This window comes from Grampus griseus, assembly GCF_964374135.1.
Source record: "Grampus griseus genome assembly, chromosome: 5".
NCBI lineage: Eukaryota > Metazoa > Chordata > Mammalia > Artiodactyla > Delphinidae > Grampus > Grampus griseus.
Window position 1 is genome coordinate 60,632,752 of NC_138998.1, and position 18,157 is coordinate 60,650,908.

General features: G+C 37.6%; 1 protein-coding gene across 3 annotated transcripts in view; it reads right to left on the minus strand.

The window, feature by feature from the left end:
- PARL (presenilin associated rhomboid like) overlaps positions 1-18,157 on the minus strand; it is a 64,837-nt gene continuing 46,680 nt past the window's right edge. For all 3 annotated transcript variants that reach the window (XM_082654556.1, XM_082654557.1, XM_082654558.1), the window contains 4 exons: positions 17,025-17,095; positions 3,952-4,053; positions 3,715-3,812; positions 1-319 (listed from right to left, as the gene is read on the minus strand). In XM_082654556.1, coding sequence (XP_082510682.1) covers positions 208-319; positions 3,715-3,812; positions 3,952-4,053; positions 17,025-17,095 — 383 coding nt within the window. In that variant the 3' untranslated portion in view covers positions 1-207. The remainder of the gene's footprint in view (positions 320-3,714; positions 3,813-3,951; positions 4,054-17,024; positions 17,096-18,157) is intronic.

Sequence of the window (18,157 nt, forward strand, 5' to 3'; positions counted from 1 at the left end):
ACTAGAGATATAAACCTTTATTTCACAACTTTGTCATAATTCATTTTCTAATGAGACATGTACTGGGGACATAGTTTAAAATACTGGGAAAGCTAGATGTTCAGTGTCTTCCAGGCAGGAGCAAAGATGTGGTCACTCCAGGGCCGATGCATTCCTAGGGCTTCAGGCAGCATGGACCAGTCGTACCAGTATTGTCCAACCCCAGTTTTACTTAGAGCCACCTCCTTTTTTGGGGCCGTTAGTCCTCATTTCATGCCAAATTTTCACTAGAGGCTCCCTGTTCTTCCAAATGAGTTCATGACCATAAGTAATATACCATCTGGGGAAAAGAAAAACAAACCAGGTCCAACATTCAAACAGTATGACATACAAATGCCAAGTACTATGATGATATCAAGCTGACATTTTAAAAACTGAATGTCACTGTCATTTACTATCCAGCATATTAAAAAAGCTGATTAATTTATTTAATGTAGATCAATGACTTACCTTTAATATACAGAAGACATAAAAGATGGAAATAGGATGGACCATGTGTGACTGCTCCAAAAATGTAAGTACTTCACACACACTACTTTTAATTCACCACAACCCTGCAAATCAAGTATCACTTTTCCCATTTACAAACATGAAGAAATCAAGTCTGAAAGAAAGTCATTTGCCCAAGGCGCTAACAGCTTTTAAGTGGTCAATCAAGCACTCACTAGCAGGTCAGAGTGATTCTAAGCCTGGACTCTTTTTATTATGTCAAGTGTAAGAAATGTCAGAATCAGAATTTACTAATAATGATGGCTATACTAATTTAAATGTCTCTCCTTCCTCACCTTCAGCCTGGCTACACAAAAGGATCCAAATTCTGCCCACCTTTTAAAATACAGCTCCAATCCCCATCCTCTGTTAAACAATGCCTAAACAATGCCTAAAAGCAGCCTGAAGCAATAAGCCGAGGAAGCTGAAACACTGAGAGGTTTAGTAATTTAACTTGCTCAGGCTGCACAACTAGGAATGACCAAACTGAGACTAGAACCCAAATCTGACCCTGTAACCTGTGCTCTAACCGCGGTGCTACACTTCAGCCTCTCGGGAGCATCTGCTTAAGCTGAGGAACACACAGGGAGTGAGATCAGAAGCCCACAGCCTGGGGTCTGCACGACCAGGAGCTCTACCCGAGGGCAGCACAGGCTGAGAGAAGCTCAAAGGCACCTGCCTCCCCGGAGAGCTTCCCTGCAGGAGGGGCATTTGGAATGGCTATTTTAAAAAGCTTCTGTTATTGAAACTTTTATTTTTGCCCTGGTTTCCCCAAACAGATTTCATGTTCCCTGAGGCAGAAACTAGATTTTGTTGATCTTTCATCTTAGACACCTGACTGAAAAAATGCTCTATTCAATTTAATTGATATCAGAATGGCAGTTTAATGTTTTAACATTTTTTTAATGTTTGGAGCATGTATTTTTTTTTATTACAAAGGGCTTGAATTGTACCTGAATCCTAATTCTTACTAAATATAGTTAACATTTAATCATAAAAAGTCACCATTAAAATTTTGAAAAATAATCAGTAAATTTACAGAAAGAAAAAAAGCATTTTAAAAACATGCAAATTAACAGGCATGTTTACAAAATTCTTTTGGGCTTAGAGTGACGTTCTCTGGTGAACTTAAAACAAGAGAAAAAGGATCATCCTATGATTCAAATGCAATTATAAAACTCTTACAAGAAATGAAACACTTATCGGGAACTCTCCATTAGTAAAGTGTCTTCTCAAATCTTTTTAACCTACTTATTTCAAGCAAAGAGTCAAACACTTTAATCTTACAGGTACTTGTTTTGATTATACTCGTAAGTTCAAATGTAATTGGTCATTTGGTTAAATTAAAATTAGGAAAATATTTCAAACTGACTAATTTTTGAGGTATCTTTTTTTCTGTTTGTTTTTGGTAGCAGCCTCACAGTCTAGTGCTCAGTCTGAAACTCCAGCTCTGCAATGACTCACTGTGTGACCTTGGATAACTCCTTTCTTTAAGCAGTTTCCTTTCTGTAAGTTGGACTACCTCACAGGATGTTAAGAGTATTAAATTACTCCTTAGCGTAGGCACACAGCAAATACTCAATATACATTAGCTATCATTACTGCAGCAGTACAAGGTGAAGACCATAAAATGTGGTCAGGGACATAAAGTCAAAGCAATGTGCAGGAGGTTACTAACAGATCTTTACCTTTTCTAACATCTTTAATCTAGACTGAGGAATCTTCACCATTAAAGATGTTAGAAAAGATGAATTCTAGGTATGACCAAGATCTAGTAAATGAAAGGAGTTGAAATTAGAAACAGCAAAGAGAAAGGATTCCTCTGCCTTTCAGATTCTGGACTTTAAAATACATATGATCCAGTTTTCAGAACAGAAAAAGGTAATCTAATTATAGTTGAGAGGAATAAAAAACTGCTGGGGAAAAGATCCTTTAAGTATACATGGAAGGAGCCAGGTAAATTTAGAGTTCATAAAACAAAACCCCTTTTCATCAGTCTTCATGTTTCTCATACTGTAATACCAGGTCAGTTTTTACTATTTATAATGGGCTGCTGTTAAAGCTCGAACTCACACATGCTATTCTTTAATCATCACTGAAAATTATAAATGGCATAATGGCATTTAGTTCCACCGCCTACTGGGCAAAACTGCTCCACTTAGAATAGATTTTTCTACTTTTTTTTTTAAATTAAAAAACTAAGGTTTCCCATTGTTGTGAAATAAAGTAAAAACCAAATAAGGGTAAAAGGCAACATTATGCAAGAAAAGAGAGGCCATCAGGGATGCAGCATATCAGACAGACAACAGCTCTGCTGAAGGGCCTCTCACGGTCAGATGGACTCCAGAAGCCCTGAGGAAGTTCTATGACAGCGTCGCTACAGCACTACTATGTTTTAGGCAAGGGTCCATTGCCTGAAGCACAAGTGGGAGATCTTGTAACCACAATGTAACTGTAATCACTGTGGTGTGACAGAGGCTGGGAGGGCTCTGGATCTGGGTTTATTAAATCTCTGCTCTGCTACTTAAGAGCTGTTTGACCTGGGGAAGATCACTTCTGAGCCTCAGTTTCCATCAGTGAAACAGAGGTAATAATTATGTAACGCAAGGTAACTAACTCAGTGCCTGCAACATAACAGATGCTCAATAAGTAGTCAACACGAGTTTATGCCATCTGGCCTCTACTCCAGTCATGCAGCAGGCACCTGCACACTCATCGCAAGCAGAGGACCAGATCCACCCACTCAGGGTGTCTGCCCAGCACTGGTGAGGTCAGTGGTAGCCAGGTAGGGGAGCAGGGTAGGGACTGGGCAGGGGAGATGTGGCTTGAGAGTGGGGAAAGGAATACAGCACAGACTAGGGGGCTGGGCAACAGTCTCCATGAAGGACTAGGAATTTTGACAGTCATGAGTTCAGGTGACTTGAGGTTAAGGGGAGGGTAAAGGCACAGATGGTCTCCCTCTACAAATGACCGAGGCAGGGGCAGGGCCAACAGTCTCACGTTCCCATCTCATATGGTGAAGCTGCTCAAGATCAAAGCAAACCATGTTGCGATTTCCTTGCCCTCCCAACCCCACCTGCCCTGCTTCCATCACAGAAGTAACTGCCTTATTCTGCCTTCCTTAGGGGTGGGGGGAGGGAGATGAGCTGAGAAAGCAGTGTAACAGTCAGTCATGCTCAAACTTACATTCCAAAGAGAGCTCCCCCAAGATGTGCTGCATGATCAAAAAATTTCCATCCCAGGATCATTCCTGCTGTATCCACGGCAATAATGGCTTTTAGGGCCTGAAAGCCAGCAAAAGAGAACAGAACTGATACAACTTTGATTCCTCCAGCATTGACATTTCTAATTTAAGGGCAAGAATTCAGTCAATGTAAAAATATCACCACTGTCCCCAGCACTTCACTTCATAAAAATACTCACATTCCCTGCTGTGAACGTGAACATTGGAAGGAAGATAATGGCGAGCCTCCCTTCTGGGATCTTAGTGCAGACAGCTGCAAGGACAGTCATGATTGCGCCCGACTGCAAATTAACACATTGGGGAAAAAATGAAACTCTCATGTGCAACTGCTTAGTGACTATAACGTCTAAAGTAGAAATACTTTTTCCAGAAAGCTTACAAGCCACACATTTCTAGGTTAGCACAAAGTTAAAAAGCTTTCCGTTACTAACGTACAAAATATCAGGCAAAGGGACTCTAAGTCCGTGATATGGTAACCACCTGGCAAGGACTGAACTACAGGCAATAAGATGTAACAACCAGCATGTCAGCAGTTAATGAACTTCAGGGACAGTGTTATGTGTGGCACATGCATCATTTCATTTAATGACTAAAAAAGGACTTCTCAAACTTCAACAAAACTCCTCGAGGGACTTCCCTGGTGGTGCAGTTGTTAAGAATCTGCCTGCCAATGCAGGGGACATGGGTTCTAGCCCTGGTCCAGAAGATCCCACGTGCGCGGAGCAACTAAGTCCGTGCGCTGTAACTACTGAGCCTGCGCTCTAGAGCCCGTAAGCCACAACTACTGAGCCCACGTGCCACAACTACTGAAGCCCGCACGCCTAGAGCCTGTGCTCCACAAGAGAAGCCACCGCAATGAGAAGCCCGCGCACCGCAATGAAGAGCAGCCCCCAGTCGCTGCAACTAGAGAAAGCCCACGTGCAGCAATGAACACCCAACACAACCAAATAAAGAAAGAAAATTAAAAAAAACAAAAACAAAACTCCTCGAACCATAGAGTGAGCATGAATTTGCCCAAAGAAACCCACACGTGTGGAATTTCTCCCAAATTTAATGCTTTACCATAAATCATGTGAAATTTGTATCCTGCTTCATTATAACACTAAACATTTTCCTTAAAACGTTTGACAAATGTTCTGCTCCAGGAAAGCATGCCAAATTTATCCCATGGCTCTGCATGACACGCCCCCCCCATCACAGCATCCTCCCAGGGATACACATGCATCCACCTGCTTGAGAAGCACTTTCCCCAACAGCCTTGTATTTGAGAATAAAAATTGAAACTTAAAAACCTTATGACCAGTAAGTCAACCATTTCTTGTTATAATTGAAATTATAATTGCTGTATAGTTTTATCGTCTATTGTGTTTTTCCACATTGCTATATAACCTTCATAATTTAAATTGATAATGGCTATGAAATATCTCCTGGATAAATTATGATAATTTAACTAAACTTTCTTAATGTTACACATGTTCCTAATTCCTCTAAATGCTACAATACTTGAGAAATTGGATCATAATCCCTTGTTTACATTAAATCTCATGATAATCATTCATTCAAATACTTGAGTCCTACCAGGCACTATGCTAGATGATGGGGATACAAAGGGGAACAAAATTGACAGTCCCTGCCTTAATGGAGCTTACAGACTGGCATGAAAGACATAAATGAGTAAAAACAACAAAATATAATCAGTTATGATGGGGAAGCACAGCAACTGCCAAACTGTTTTCCAAAGTGGTTTTTGTGTTTTACTTTCCTACCAGCAGTGTATGAGATTTCCAGTTCCTCCACATCCTCACCAACACTTGGTATGGTCAGTCTTTTAAATCTGTAATATAGGTTTATAGTGATATCTCAGTGTGGTTTTTATTTTCATTTTCCTAACAACTAATGATGTTCATCTTTTCATGTGCTTAGTTGCTATCCATACATCTTCTTTGAAGTGTCTGTTCAAACCTTTTGCCCATTCTTCTTGAATTTTTCTTTATATAGTCTAGACACAAGTCCTATATCAGACTTCTGACATGCAAATGTTTTCTTTTAGCATGTATCTTGCCTTTTAACAGTGTCTTTGGAAGAGTATAAGTTTTTAACTTACATGAAGTCTGATTTATTAATTTGTGCTTTTTGGTCTCTCAACTATGAAATCTTTGCCTAAAATAAGGTCACAAAGAGTTTTTTCCTGTTTTCTTCTGTAAGTTTTTATTTTAGGTTTTACATTTAGGTCTGTTTCACTTTGAAAAAAACTCCAAAATACTCCTGAACCAGATTCACCAATTTTTAACATTCTGCCACATTTCACTTTTCATTTTTTCTTTATATCCATACTTTTTTTCCCGAACCACTTGAGCATAGGCTGCATATATCATACGCTTTTACCCCTAAATACTTCAGTGTGTATTTCCTAAGAACTTGAATATCTTTATATATCCTACAACACAGTTCTCAATTTCAAGAAATTTTATACTGATATATTATACTTTCATTTAATCTATAAACATATTCCAGTTTTATCAATTGTTCCACTAATGCACTTGCAGCTGTTTTTCCCCACGTATTGCATTTAGTTGCCATGTCTCCTTGGTCTCCTAAAAGCTGGACCATTTCCACAGCCTTTTTTTAAAAAAGGGGTCCATTTTCATTAAAAGCCTCTGACTAAAAAAGGTGAAAATAAAGAATCTCTGCATGGGGTAGGCTAAACATCTGTCTAAAAAGCAAGTTGTGGGAATTCCCTGGTGGTCCAGTGGTTAGGACTCTGCACTTCCACTGCCAGGGACCCAGGTTCAATCCCTGGCTGAGGAACTAAGATCCCGCAAGCCACATGGTGCGACCAAAAAATAAATAAAATAAAATGTCATTTAAAAAAATAAAAAAGCAAGTTGCAGTTTATTCAGACACATAAATATGTTTAATGTATAATAAGTACAATAAGTTATAGTCACAAAGAAACTGGCTTTACAGAGAAATGCACAGCTAATAATGCACAGCTAATTTCTTTAATATTTAAGTTTCTGTAATGAGGACTTTAGATGGAGAATATAATCATCTACGGAGAAGCAATTTAGAGGGTACAGGATTTCAGTGCTCTTCTTTCAATTCAGCTAACCAAATTATATTTGTTTCATTTGGGGGAAAAGTATAATTTTATTGGTTTTTTTCTCTCAGAAAATAAGGTCTCAACTTGATTTCTTCTGGGTTTTGTTGAGTTGACTTTTTTAGGTTTTATTTAAAAATCTAGGATACTCAAGTTGCACATCTTAAAGCCTGAAAGGTGAAGGGTTACTCTTTAACTTTCAAATTCTCAGTGACACTGACATCCACTCTGCTTAAATACAGTATATGCTGGTAGATTATAGTGGCAGATGTTGAAGTTCTAGCCAAAACAAATCTTTCAGAACAAATATAAATTTGGCCAGTATAACATGTTGCACCCTAGAGGAACCATGACCCAGCAAGTTTTGTGGGGAATCCCATCTTCTGAGGTAGTGCTGATATCCTTCCTTGAAAGCTGCTGTGATACATTAAGGACGTGGAGTGGGGAACCAGCGAAAGAGTGAACAAATTACGGAGGCTGTGTGTGCATGTGTGTGTGTCTTCACAAGGCAGCAACGGCCCTGTGAAGGGAAGTCAGGATTTCTGAAGAACCTCGCGTGTTACTATTGCAGACTTACATAGGAGCCAGTTTGGTAAATATACAATAGCAGACAGTTGATCTTAAGTAGAGAATACAGAATTCTGACTCCTGACCTCCACTGCAAAATTAACATGTATCTCCAACACCCAGCCTATCCCTTTTAATATGTAGTTGACTTTGTTTCCTTGTTCTTTCATTTTTTTAGCCTAAGCCCTGGGTTGTCTTTGTCCACTTGCCTGAACTCATGTCTTAGGTTCTCCTTAGGAATATTAATGCTGTCCTTCCACCGTGTAGCTTCCCCAACCCATTCCTAGGAATGCAGCGTGAGCTGGTTTCCCTGTTTAGGCTGACTGGCAACTATATATTAAAGGGTTGCGGACTTCAGGGATGCCTGGGACTCATAACTCTTAAAAGTTTTAGTAATTCCTAAAATGTAAGATAATCCTTTATTCTGAAGCAACTCTTCACACAGAAGACCCTAAACAGTTGGCAATTAAGAGAGGTAGATGCTATTTTCCAGAAATAGCCTTTTTAATATAAAAAAGTAGGGACCTTTCCTTTTAATTATAGGGACAATCAGAGTCAATTATAGGTGCATCTTTTAGAAATTTTTCTCTTAGGTGTTTTTTTAACATCCTATTTTGAAATAATTTAAATCTTACAGAAAAGTTTGCAGGAATAGTACAAAGGACTCCCAAATCTTTAAACATAAAAAATAAAAGCAAGTTGGGTTTACTGAAGTATAAGTGACACACAAAAAACTGCACGTTTAAAGTTTATAATTAAGTTTTGACACATAAATACCTATGAAACCATGGCCACACTCAAGATTATGAGTGTGGCCCAAAAGTTCATCATCCCCAAAAGTTCCCCGGTGCTCCTCTGCAGTGCGTCCCTCCTGCTCCTCTCCCATTCCTAGGCTACAACTTCTCTACTTTCTGTTAAGATAGATTCACTTTGAGTTTTATATTAATGGAATAATACAGCATATACTCCTTTTTGTTGTTGTCTGGCTTCCTTTACTCTGTATAGTTATTTTGTAATTCACCCATGTGGTTGTATCAATAATTTATTCCCTTACATGGGTGAATAATATTCCATTGTATGGTTATACCATAATATGTATATTCATTCACCTGATGGACATTTGAGTTTTTTCTAGTTTTGGCTGTTACAAAAAAAGCTGTGAACATTTGTGTACAACGCTTTGTGTTCTTTCATTTCTCTTGGGTAAACACCTAGGAGTGAAATGGCCAGATCATATGGTAAATAGATTATTATCTCCATCTAAAGCACTCATTACAGAAATTTAAATATTAAAGAAAATTCTCATTAGCTGTGCATTTCTATGTAAAGTCAGTTTTTTTGTTATTAAATTTTATTTTAATTTCATTTTTCCTCTGACTTTATTTTTATTTATTTTTTAACATCTTTATTAGAGTATAATTGCTTTACAATGGTGTGTTAGTTTCTGCTGTATAACAAAGTGAATCCACTATACATATACATACATCCCCATATCTCCTCCCTCTTGTGTCTCCCTCCCACCCTCCCTATCCCACCCCTCTAGGTGGACACAAAGCACTGAGCTGATCTCCCTGTGCTACGCAGCTCCTTCCCACTAGCTACCTATTTTACATTTGGTAGTGTATGTAAAGTCAGTTTCTGTTTGACTATAATTTATTGTACTTATCATATTATTTTAAAGATAGGAAGCAGTTCCATTATCCTTCTAAAGTTTTCTCAAAGTGCCCTATATCTACATAGATTTAAATATATTTATGTGTCTGAGTAAGTTGCAACTTGCTTTTTAGACAAATGTTTGGCATACCCCATGATTATTTTCACCCTTCCTAGTAGGAGGCTTTTAAGAATATAATAAAAATGAACCCTTCCTCCTCAGAAAAATTCATACATATTTTAGATATAATTTCAGGGACTCATGAACCCAAACCCATGTAGACCCTAGAGGTCTGCTTCTTTGATTAGAGGTAAAGATCTTTTATTCTCCACTAATAATTTGTTTATGTACACTGGTTATGAACTTGTAATCAATATGCACATATATTTTTATTTATTTCATAAGTAAACAATTTTCATTAAGTACTTTTCTTTATTAATATATAACCTTCATGTATCTATCATATAAAAAAAATTTTTTTTACACTATTAATTTTAAATGAATTTGCTCTAAGAGGCCTTCTGCTTCTACAAGCTACATACAGCTAAAAACCCTGGGCATTGTATGTAAAACAAATATAAGATGACTCTAAAAAACTGAGAAAGGAAAGCAGCCCAGCTAGGAACCTTAGGACCCAAGGAATGACACAGTGGTGAGTTCCCTGGGTTTTCTTTTGGCCTCATGCTGCTCAGACTGGGCTCTGGAGAAGCTCACAACCTAGAAACACCAATGAACTCGGACATAATAGACCTGTACCAAAAAATGCTCTCTCTAGCCAAAGGACTAAGAAAGCATAGCCTAGCAAGACACAAACTTTTAGACAATAACCACTTTACTCCAGCCAAACACCACAGAAACAACTGTGGCCCCATCTCCATCAGCAAAAGCTGAGTGGAGAGCCTGGACTTCCAGCCTTACAGACTGTAATGAGGTGTCCCACTGTCCCTGACAGGGTGGTGTCAGTGGGGGTCACACAGGCAGCAGTAATAAGGCACTCTTCCTCCTCCTAGCCAGGGCTGTATCAGTAGAGGTCTCCTGGGGAGCCCAAACTCCCCGCCCTGCAGCAACAAGAGCTCTTCCCCCGCAGTGTCAAAGGAGACTGGGGAACCTGGACTGCCTCACTCACCTGGCAGTAGCAATCACAGCACTGTCAGAGGCAGCCTGCTAAACAGTAGATTTAATTAAGATTAAAGTCTCATAACATAATGTCTGAAATGTCCAGGTTTCATTTAAAAAATCACTCGTCAGGGAATTCCCTGGTAGTCCAGCGGTCAGGACTCGGCACTTTCAATGTCATGGCCGAGGTTTGATCCCTAGTCAGGGAACTAAGATTCTGCAAGCTGTGAGGCGTGGCCAAATAAATAAATAAAATAAAAACCACTCATCATACCAAGAACCAGAAAAATCTCAACTTGAATGAGAAAAGACAATTAATAGATACCAACATCAAGATGACACAGATGTTAGAATTATCTAACAAGCATTTTAAAACAGCCATCATAAAAGTGGTTCAACAAGCAATTACAAACATGCTTGAAATAAGTAAAAAACAGCAAAGAAATAGAAAGGCTCAAAGAAATAGGAGATATCAAGAACAATGTAAACTTTAGAATGAAAAATACAATAACCTAAATAAAAATACTGAATGGCTCAAGCAGAATGGAAAGGACAGAAAATAATCAGTTACCTTGAGACAGAATAGCAATTACCCAATCTGAACAACAGAGAAAAAACAGACTTTAAAAAAAGTTAATGGAGTTTCAGGGACCCATGAAATAACAAACTATCTAACATCATGTCATCAGAGTCCCAGAAGGAGAAAAGAAAAAGGGTGAGGCTGAAAAAGTATCTGAAGAAATGGCTGAACATTTCCCAAAAGACATAAACCTATAGATTCAAGAAACCAAGTGAACCACAAACAAGATAAACACAGATATCCATGACAAGACATATAATCAAACTTCTGAAACTAAAGACAATGGAAAAAGTCTAGAAAGTAGTAAGAGAAATGACACCTTACCTATAGGGGAAAAGCTATTTGAACAACAAAGAATTTCTCTTCAGAGACTATGGAGGCCAAAAAAAGTGGCACATTTTTCAACTGCTGAAAGAACTGTCAGCCTGGAATTTTATATCCAATGAGAATATCCTTCAGAAATGAAGGGTAGAAAAAAAATGAAAAAAGAAAAAAAAATTGAGAATCTGTCACCAGCAGACCTAACTGGCTAGTGGCTAAAGGAATGGCTAAGAGAAGTTTTCTGAACAATGAAATGATATAAGAAGGAAATCTTGGAACATCAGAAAGAAAGAACAATGGAAAAAGTAAAAATTGAGTGTAAATACAATAGACTGTCCTTCTCTCTTGGAATTTTCTAACTTACGTTTAATGGCTGAAGCAAAAATTACAAGTGATATTTTAAATGTATGTAGAGGAAATATTTAAGATGATTATAATTTGGGGAAGGTATGTGGACAAAAAGCAAGGTAAGGCTCACTTCACTCAAACTGGTAAAATGATACCACCAGTAGGCTGTGGTAAGTGATACATAGACTGTAGTACCCAGAGAAGCCACTAAAAAGTTATACAAAGAGAAACACTCCAGAACACTATAGATAAATCAAAATGGAATTCCAAATGAATCTGCACTAGTGATCATTTTATTTCACTTGCAACCTTGTAAGAGACTGAAGATACTTTCCTAAGCACAAGAATTCAGTTTATGTACAAGTTAGACCAGTGATGAGTTAAATCAATGAAGTTACAGCAAGCAGGTTATCATAACGTTGGTGAGCAAATTCAGCCTATGATAAACTATTTACAAACATAACCATACAAAATCTATGGGATGCAGTAAAAGCAGTCCTTAGAGGGAAGTTCATAGCAATACAGGCCTTCTTCTTTTTTTTTTTTTTGCGGTACACGGGCCTCTCACTGTTGTGGCCTCTCCTGTTGTGGAGCACAGGCTCCGGACACACAGGCTCAGTGGCCATGGCTCATGGGCCCAGCCGCTCCGCAGCATGTGGGATCTTCCCGGACCAGGGCACGAACCCGTGTCCCCTGTATCGGCAGGCGGACTCTCAACCACTGCGCCACCAGGGAAGTCCCCAGGCCTTCTTTAAGATATAAGAAAAATCTCAAATAATCTCAAATCTAACCCATCACCTAAAAGAATTAGAAAAAGAACAAAAACCTAGTCAGCAGAAGGAAGGAGACATTAAAGATCAGAGAGGAAATAAAACAAAGATTAAAAAAAACAATAGGACAAAACCCAATAAAATCAAGAGCTGGTTCTTTTAAAGGGTAAACAATTGACAAACCTCTGGCCAGGTTCACCAAGAAGAAAGGAAAGAAGACCTAAATAAACAAAATATGAAAGAGGAGAAATCACAACTGATACCACAGAAATACAAAAAACCATAAGAGAATACTATGAATGATTATATGCCAACAAACTTGACAATCCAGAAGAAATGGACAACTTTTTAGAAACATACAGCCCACCTAACCTGAATCAAGAAAAAATAGATAACTTGAACAGATCACTAGACACGAAATAGAATCTGTAACTAAGAAAACTCCCTGCAGAGAGAAGTCCAGGACCAGATGGCTTCACTGGGTAATTCTACTAAACATACAAAGAAGAACTTGTACTGCTCCCTCTCAAACTCTTCCAAAAGACTTAAGAGGAAAGAACACTCCCAAAGACATGCTATAAAGCCACCCTGATACCAAAACCAGACAAAGACACTACCAAAAAAGAAAATTACAGGCCAATATCTTTGCTGAATACAGACACAAAAATTCTCAACAAAATATTAGCAAACTGAATCCAACAACACATAAAAAAGGTCATACACCATGACCAAACTGGATTCATCCTAGGGTCACAAGGATGGTTTAACATACGCAAATCAACCAATGTGATTACACCACCACAAAAAAAGGAAGGACAAAAACCACATTATTATCTCAATAGATGCAGAAAAAGCATTTGATAAAATTAAACACCCATTTGTGATAAAAAAAAAACCTTACAAAAATGAGTACAGAGGGAACATATCTCAACATAATAAAAGGTATTTATGACAAACCCACAGCCAATATAATACTCAATGGTGAAAAGCTGAAAGCATTCCTGCTAAAATCTGGAACAAGACAAGGATGTCCACTCTCACCACTTCTCTTCAACATAGTATTGGAAGTCCTAGCCTCAGCAATCAGACAAGAAATAAAAGGTATTCAAATTGGCAGGGAAGAGGTAAAACTGTCATTATATGTAGATGACATACTATATATAGAAAACCCTAAAGACTCCACACAAAAACTACTAGAACTGATAAACGAATTCAGCAATGTAGCAGGATACAAGATTAACATACAGAAATTGGTTGCATTTCTTTACAATAACAATGAAATATCAGAAAGGGAAACAATCCCTTTTAAAATTACATAAAAAAATAAATAAAGGACTTAGGAATAAACCTCACCAAGGAGGTGAAAGACTTACATACTGAGAACTACAAAACATTAAGAGAGGAAATTAAAGATGATTCAAAGAAATGGAAAGATATCCCATGTTCTTGGATTGGAAGAATTAATACTGTTAAAATGGCAATACTACTCAAAACAATCTACAGATTTAATTCGATCCCTATCAAATTACCCATGACATTTTTCACAGAACTTGAACAAATCATCCTAAAATTTACATACAACCATAAAAGACCCAGAATTGCCAAAGCAATCCTGAGGAAAAAGAACAAAGCAGGAGGCATAGCCCTCCCAGACTTCAGACAGTACTACAAAGCTACAGAAATCAAAACAGTGTAGTACTGGCACAAAAAGAGACATACAGCTCAATGGAACAAAACAGGAAGCCCAGAAAAAACCCCACACACCTACAGTCAATCTTCAACAAAGGAGGCAAGAATATAACATGGGAAAAGGATAGTCTCTTCAGCAAGTGGTGCTGGGCAAGTTGGACAGCTGCACGTAAATCAATAAAGTTAGAACACACCCTCACACCATGCACAGAAATAAACTCAAAATGACTTAAAGACTTAAACAAAAGATATTATACGATAAAACTCCTAGAAGAGATCATAGGTAAAACATTCTCTAACATAAATTGTACCAATGTTTTCTTAGGTCAGGCTCCCAAGGCAACAAAAATAAAAACAAAAATAAACAAATGGGACCTAATCAAACTTACAAGCTTTTGCACAGCAAAGGAAACCATAAACAAAATGACAAGACAACCTAAGGAATGGGAGAAAATATTTGCAAATGATGCGACCGACGAGGGCTTAATTTCCAAAATATACAAACGGCTCATACAATTCAATAACAACAAAAAAAAAACCCAATTGAAAAATGGGCAGAAGACCTAAATAGACTTTTCTTCAAAGGAGAAATACAAATGGCCAATAGACACATGAAAAGATGCTCAACATTGCTAATTATTAGAGAAATGCAAATCAAAACTACAATGAGGTACCACCTCACACCGGTCATAAAGGCCAACATTAAAAAGTCTACAAATAACAAATGCTGGAGAGGGTGTGGAGAAAAGGGAATCCTCTTATACTGTTGGTGAGAATGTAGATTGGTGCAGTCACTATGGAAAACAGTATGGAGGTTCCTCAAAAAACTAAAAATAGAGTTGCCATATGATCCAGCAATCCCACTCTTTGGCACACACCCAGACAAAACTAATTCGAAAAGGTACATGCACCACTATGTTCATAACAGCACTATTTACAACAGTCAAGACATGAAAACAACCTAAATGTCCATCAACAGGGGAATGGATAAAAATGTGGTGTGTACACACACACACACACAGGAATATTACTCAGCCATCAAAAAGAATGAAATAATGCCATTTGCAGCAACATGGATGGACCTAGCAATTACCATACTAAGAAGGAGAAAGACAAATATCATATGATATAACTTATATATGGAATCTAAAATATGATACAGATCAACATATCTATGAAACAAAAACAGACTTACAGATACAGAGAACAGACTTGTGGTTGCCAAGGGGAAGGCAGGGTAGGGGAGGGAAGGAATGGGACTTTGGGGATTAGCAGAGGCAAACTATTATATATAGGATAAACAACAAGGTCATACTGTATAGCACAGGGAATGAATATAATAATAACCAATAACTAGTAAGAAGTTCCATTTTTAAATGAGATTCAGAATATGCAGAGCTCTAACTAAACAAAACCCTTACCAAAATCTAGTCAGTATTCTTGCTCCTTTGTGCCACTGTTAATGGACAAATATTCTTTAACAATCTTCATCTTTCAAAGGCAATAAGACCAATACTTTACATTTTCTATCACAATTTTGTCAACAGTATTTTTTTCTCCAGATTTCTCATTAAAAATACCATATACCTGGTGATTTAGTTTTCCTTCATTTTAACCAAGAATGAATGAAAGTATTTGGGGCTAATAATTTTATCCTGCCATGGCTCTATAGGATTTTGATGACTGAATAGAAACCACCATTTCCACCTTTCTTACTACATGTTCCTTACTATGCTAAGCACTCTAAACACACTTGCATTGCAAATGAGAAATAGGTTTGTTACCCCCATTTTATATGGGGAAGCAGGTTCAGAGAGGTTAAGTAATAAGTCCTGGAAATCATGAGTAAGTGGTAGAGCTGGGATTCAAACTCAGTCTAATTCCAAATGCCATGCTGCCACACTCTGCTCATGAACTTCAGTTTCCTATCTGTAAAATGGGAATACCACTTGTCTGAGGGCACATCAAAATGCCTTCCCAGATCCTCCGAAGTAATGAGAAAAGTCTTCCCACCCTCAGAACCCCCAATGTCCTCTAGAGACTACTGAGCCCTTTCACTGTACATTAGATGTGTATAATGTTTTCTCCCCAACTAAACTAAACTTGAAAGTCAGAGACCATTTCTGAGTCATCCTAGTGGTCTTCACTGCCTTCACAAAACAGGTGCTTAGTTGGCAAATGAGGTAGAATTTGAGATATATAAATTATATTGACATCAAATTTTATATAGAAAACAAACATTCCACGAAGAAAAAATAGGGGGGGCGGGATTAAGTTAAGAAAGCATAAAGGTCATAAGACAAGATACAGGCCTCATTGGGAAAATTAAGTAGACACAAATCTGAGGAACACACAAATTATGGAATGGTTATTTTACATAAGGATTCTTTTCCAAAACTGAAACTTCTTATAGTTTCTTTAAATGTGAAATTCTCTATTTGAATACATTTAAGTGCATTGAATACATTTAAGTGTATGTAACTATGCAAAAATTGAATGTGTAGTTTTTAAAGAAACATTATGTAAAGATTTCCATGTGCCTAGAAATCTGTCATTAAACTCAAAAGAAAACACAATTGTAATTTTTAAAAATCATCCAGAAATAACTGAGGGCAGGAATTTTGACATCTTACTCACTGGATGTATCCTCAGCCTCTAGTAAGTACAGTGCCTAGTAGTCTAATCTGCATAGCACTCAAATATTGACAAAAGAGGAGGACACAGTATCAGATTCAAATCTCTAATTACTTAGACTTTTCCAATGCTAGATTAGGCTCTCCAGTTTATGGGGATTGCATACCCACTATTTTGAGTACTCCTCATGATATACACACTGTGCCAGTTAAGTATATATAAATGACCAATGGTTAAAAGCTATAACCTGAAATTTATAAGGCTTTACAAATGTATAAATTCTAAATTAGATGTCGATTAGTTAATAGTATTGTTTAAATATTAATATTTTGGCATTGATAGTTGTACTGTGGTTCTGTAGTTAATAGTAGGGTTAAGGGTATATAGGAACCCTTTGTACTAATTTTGCAACTTTCTTGTAATTCTAAAATTATTTCAAAATGAAGCAAAAAATTTTAGTTAGAAATACTTACTGCACCAAGTGATGGTCCATATCTTCCTGTGGCAACTTTACACACATAACTAACAAAATTGGAAATAACACCTAAGAAATAAATCACATTTCAGTAATTTTAGTGAGGTATAAAAATGGCTTCCATTTCTGACCTCCACCCCACAGAGACTAACAATGTTGGGTTTCTACCCAGGTCACTACAAGGTGCAGGCATAGATACTTATCCTGCCTGTTGCTTCAGATATATTACAGGGAAAGCAAAATCTGACCCACTGTACCACTTACTGAGTAACAGGGGGTCATTCACTTTACCTTGTAGTTATCATTTTCCTCAACTACACTGTATGAAGAAAGACTAGTTCCCAAGCTCACCAACTGTCTGGGAATTCTCTGGACTGCACTCTAAACACTAAATCAGAACCTCTGGAGTGGGACCAGGGAGTCTATATTTTACCCAGCTTGCCAAATGAATGTGTTGCAGATCTAGACTAGATGATCCTTTACAGGTCCCTTTGGCACCAATGTCATCTGAACTGAGTATGGCTAACTTTAAAAAGCAACTTTCTATAGAGCAGGAATTAATGGCACTTGAAACAGACCCTTTGTACCTACAACAACATTAGTGCTAGGGGAAAGAACTACACACTTAACTTATTAGGCCAAAGATACTGCTCAGCTTCTGTTTTGAGGACTAGATGCATGTGAGTATTTAATTAACACTGATTAAGTACCCACTCTGGGCCTTGTGGTAGGTGCTTTTATTTTATCCCTTCTACAACCCCATGTCATGAGAGTAAGCAGTTTTATCCTCAGAGAGTATATATAGTTTTTTCTGCAACATCACACAGCTGGTAAGCAGAAACAGAATCTGAACCTAGGTCTTCCATCTCCAAGCTCAGTGTCTTTTCACTACATATATCTGCCAGCTATACTGTTTTTAAATGAAGGGATTTTAGGAATAAATTTTTACACTTTATGGTTTGAATTAAGTACATTTTGCAAACAAAGTAAAAAAAAATTTTTTTGAGATAAGTAAAATATAATCAACTAACTGCCAATTTAGCAGCATCTAGGAACCGGGAATCCTGCACTATCATTTACTAGTGAAATAAGGAAATGATGCTACCTCCAGGATGACTTGAGTGGTTCCAT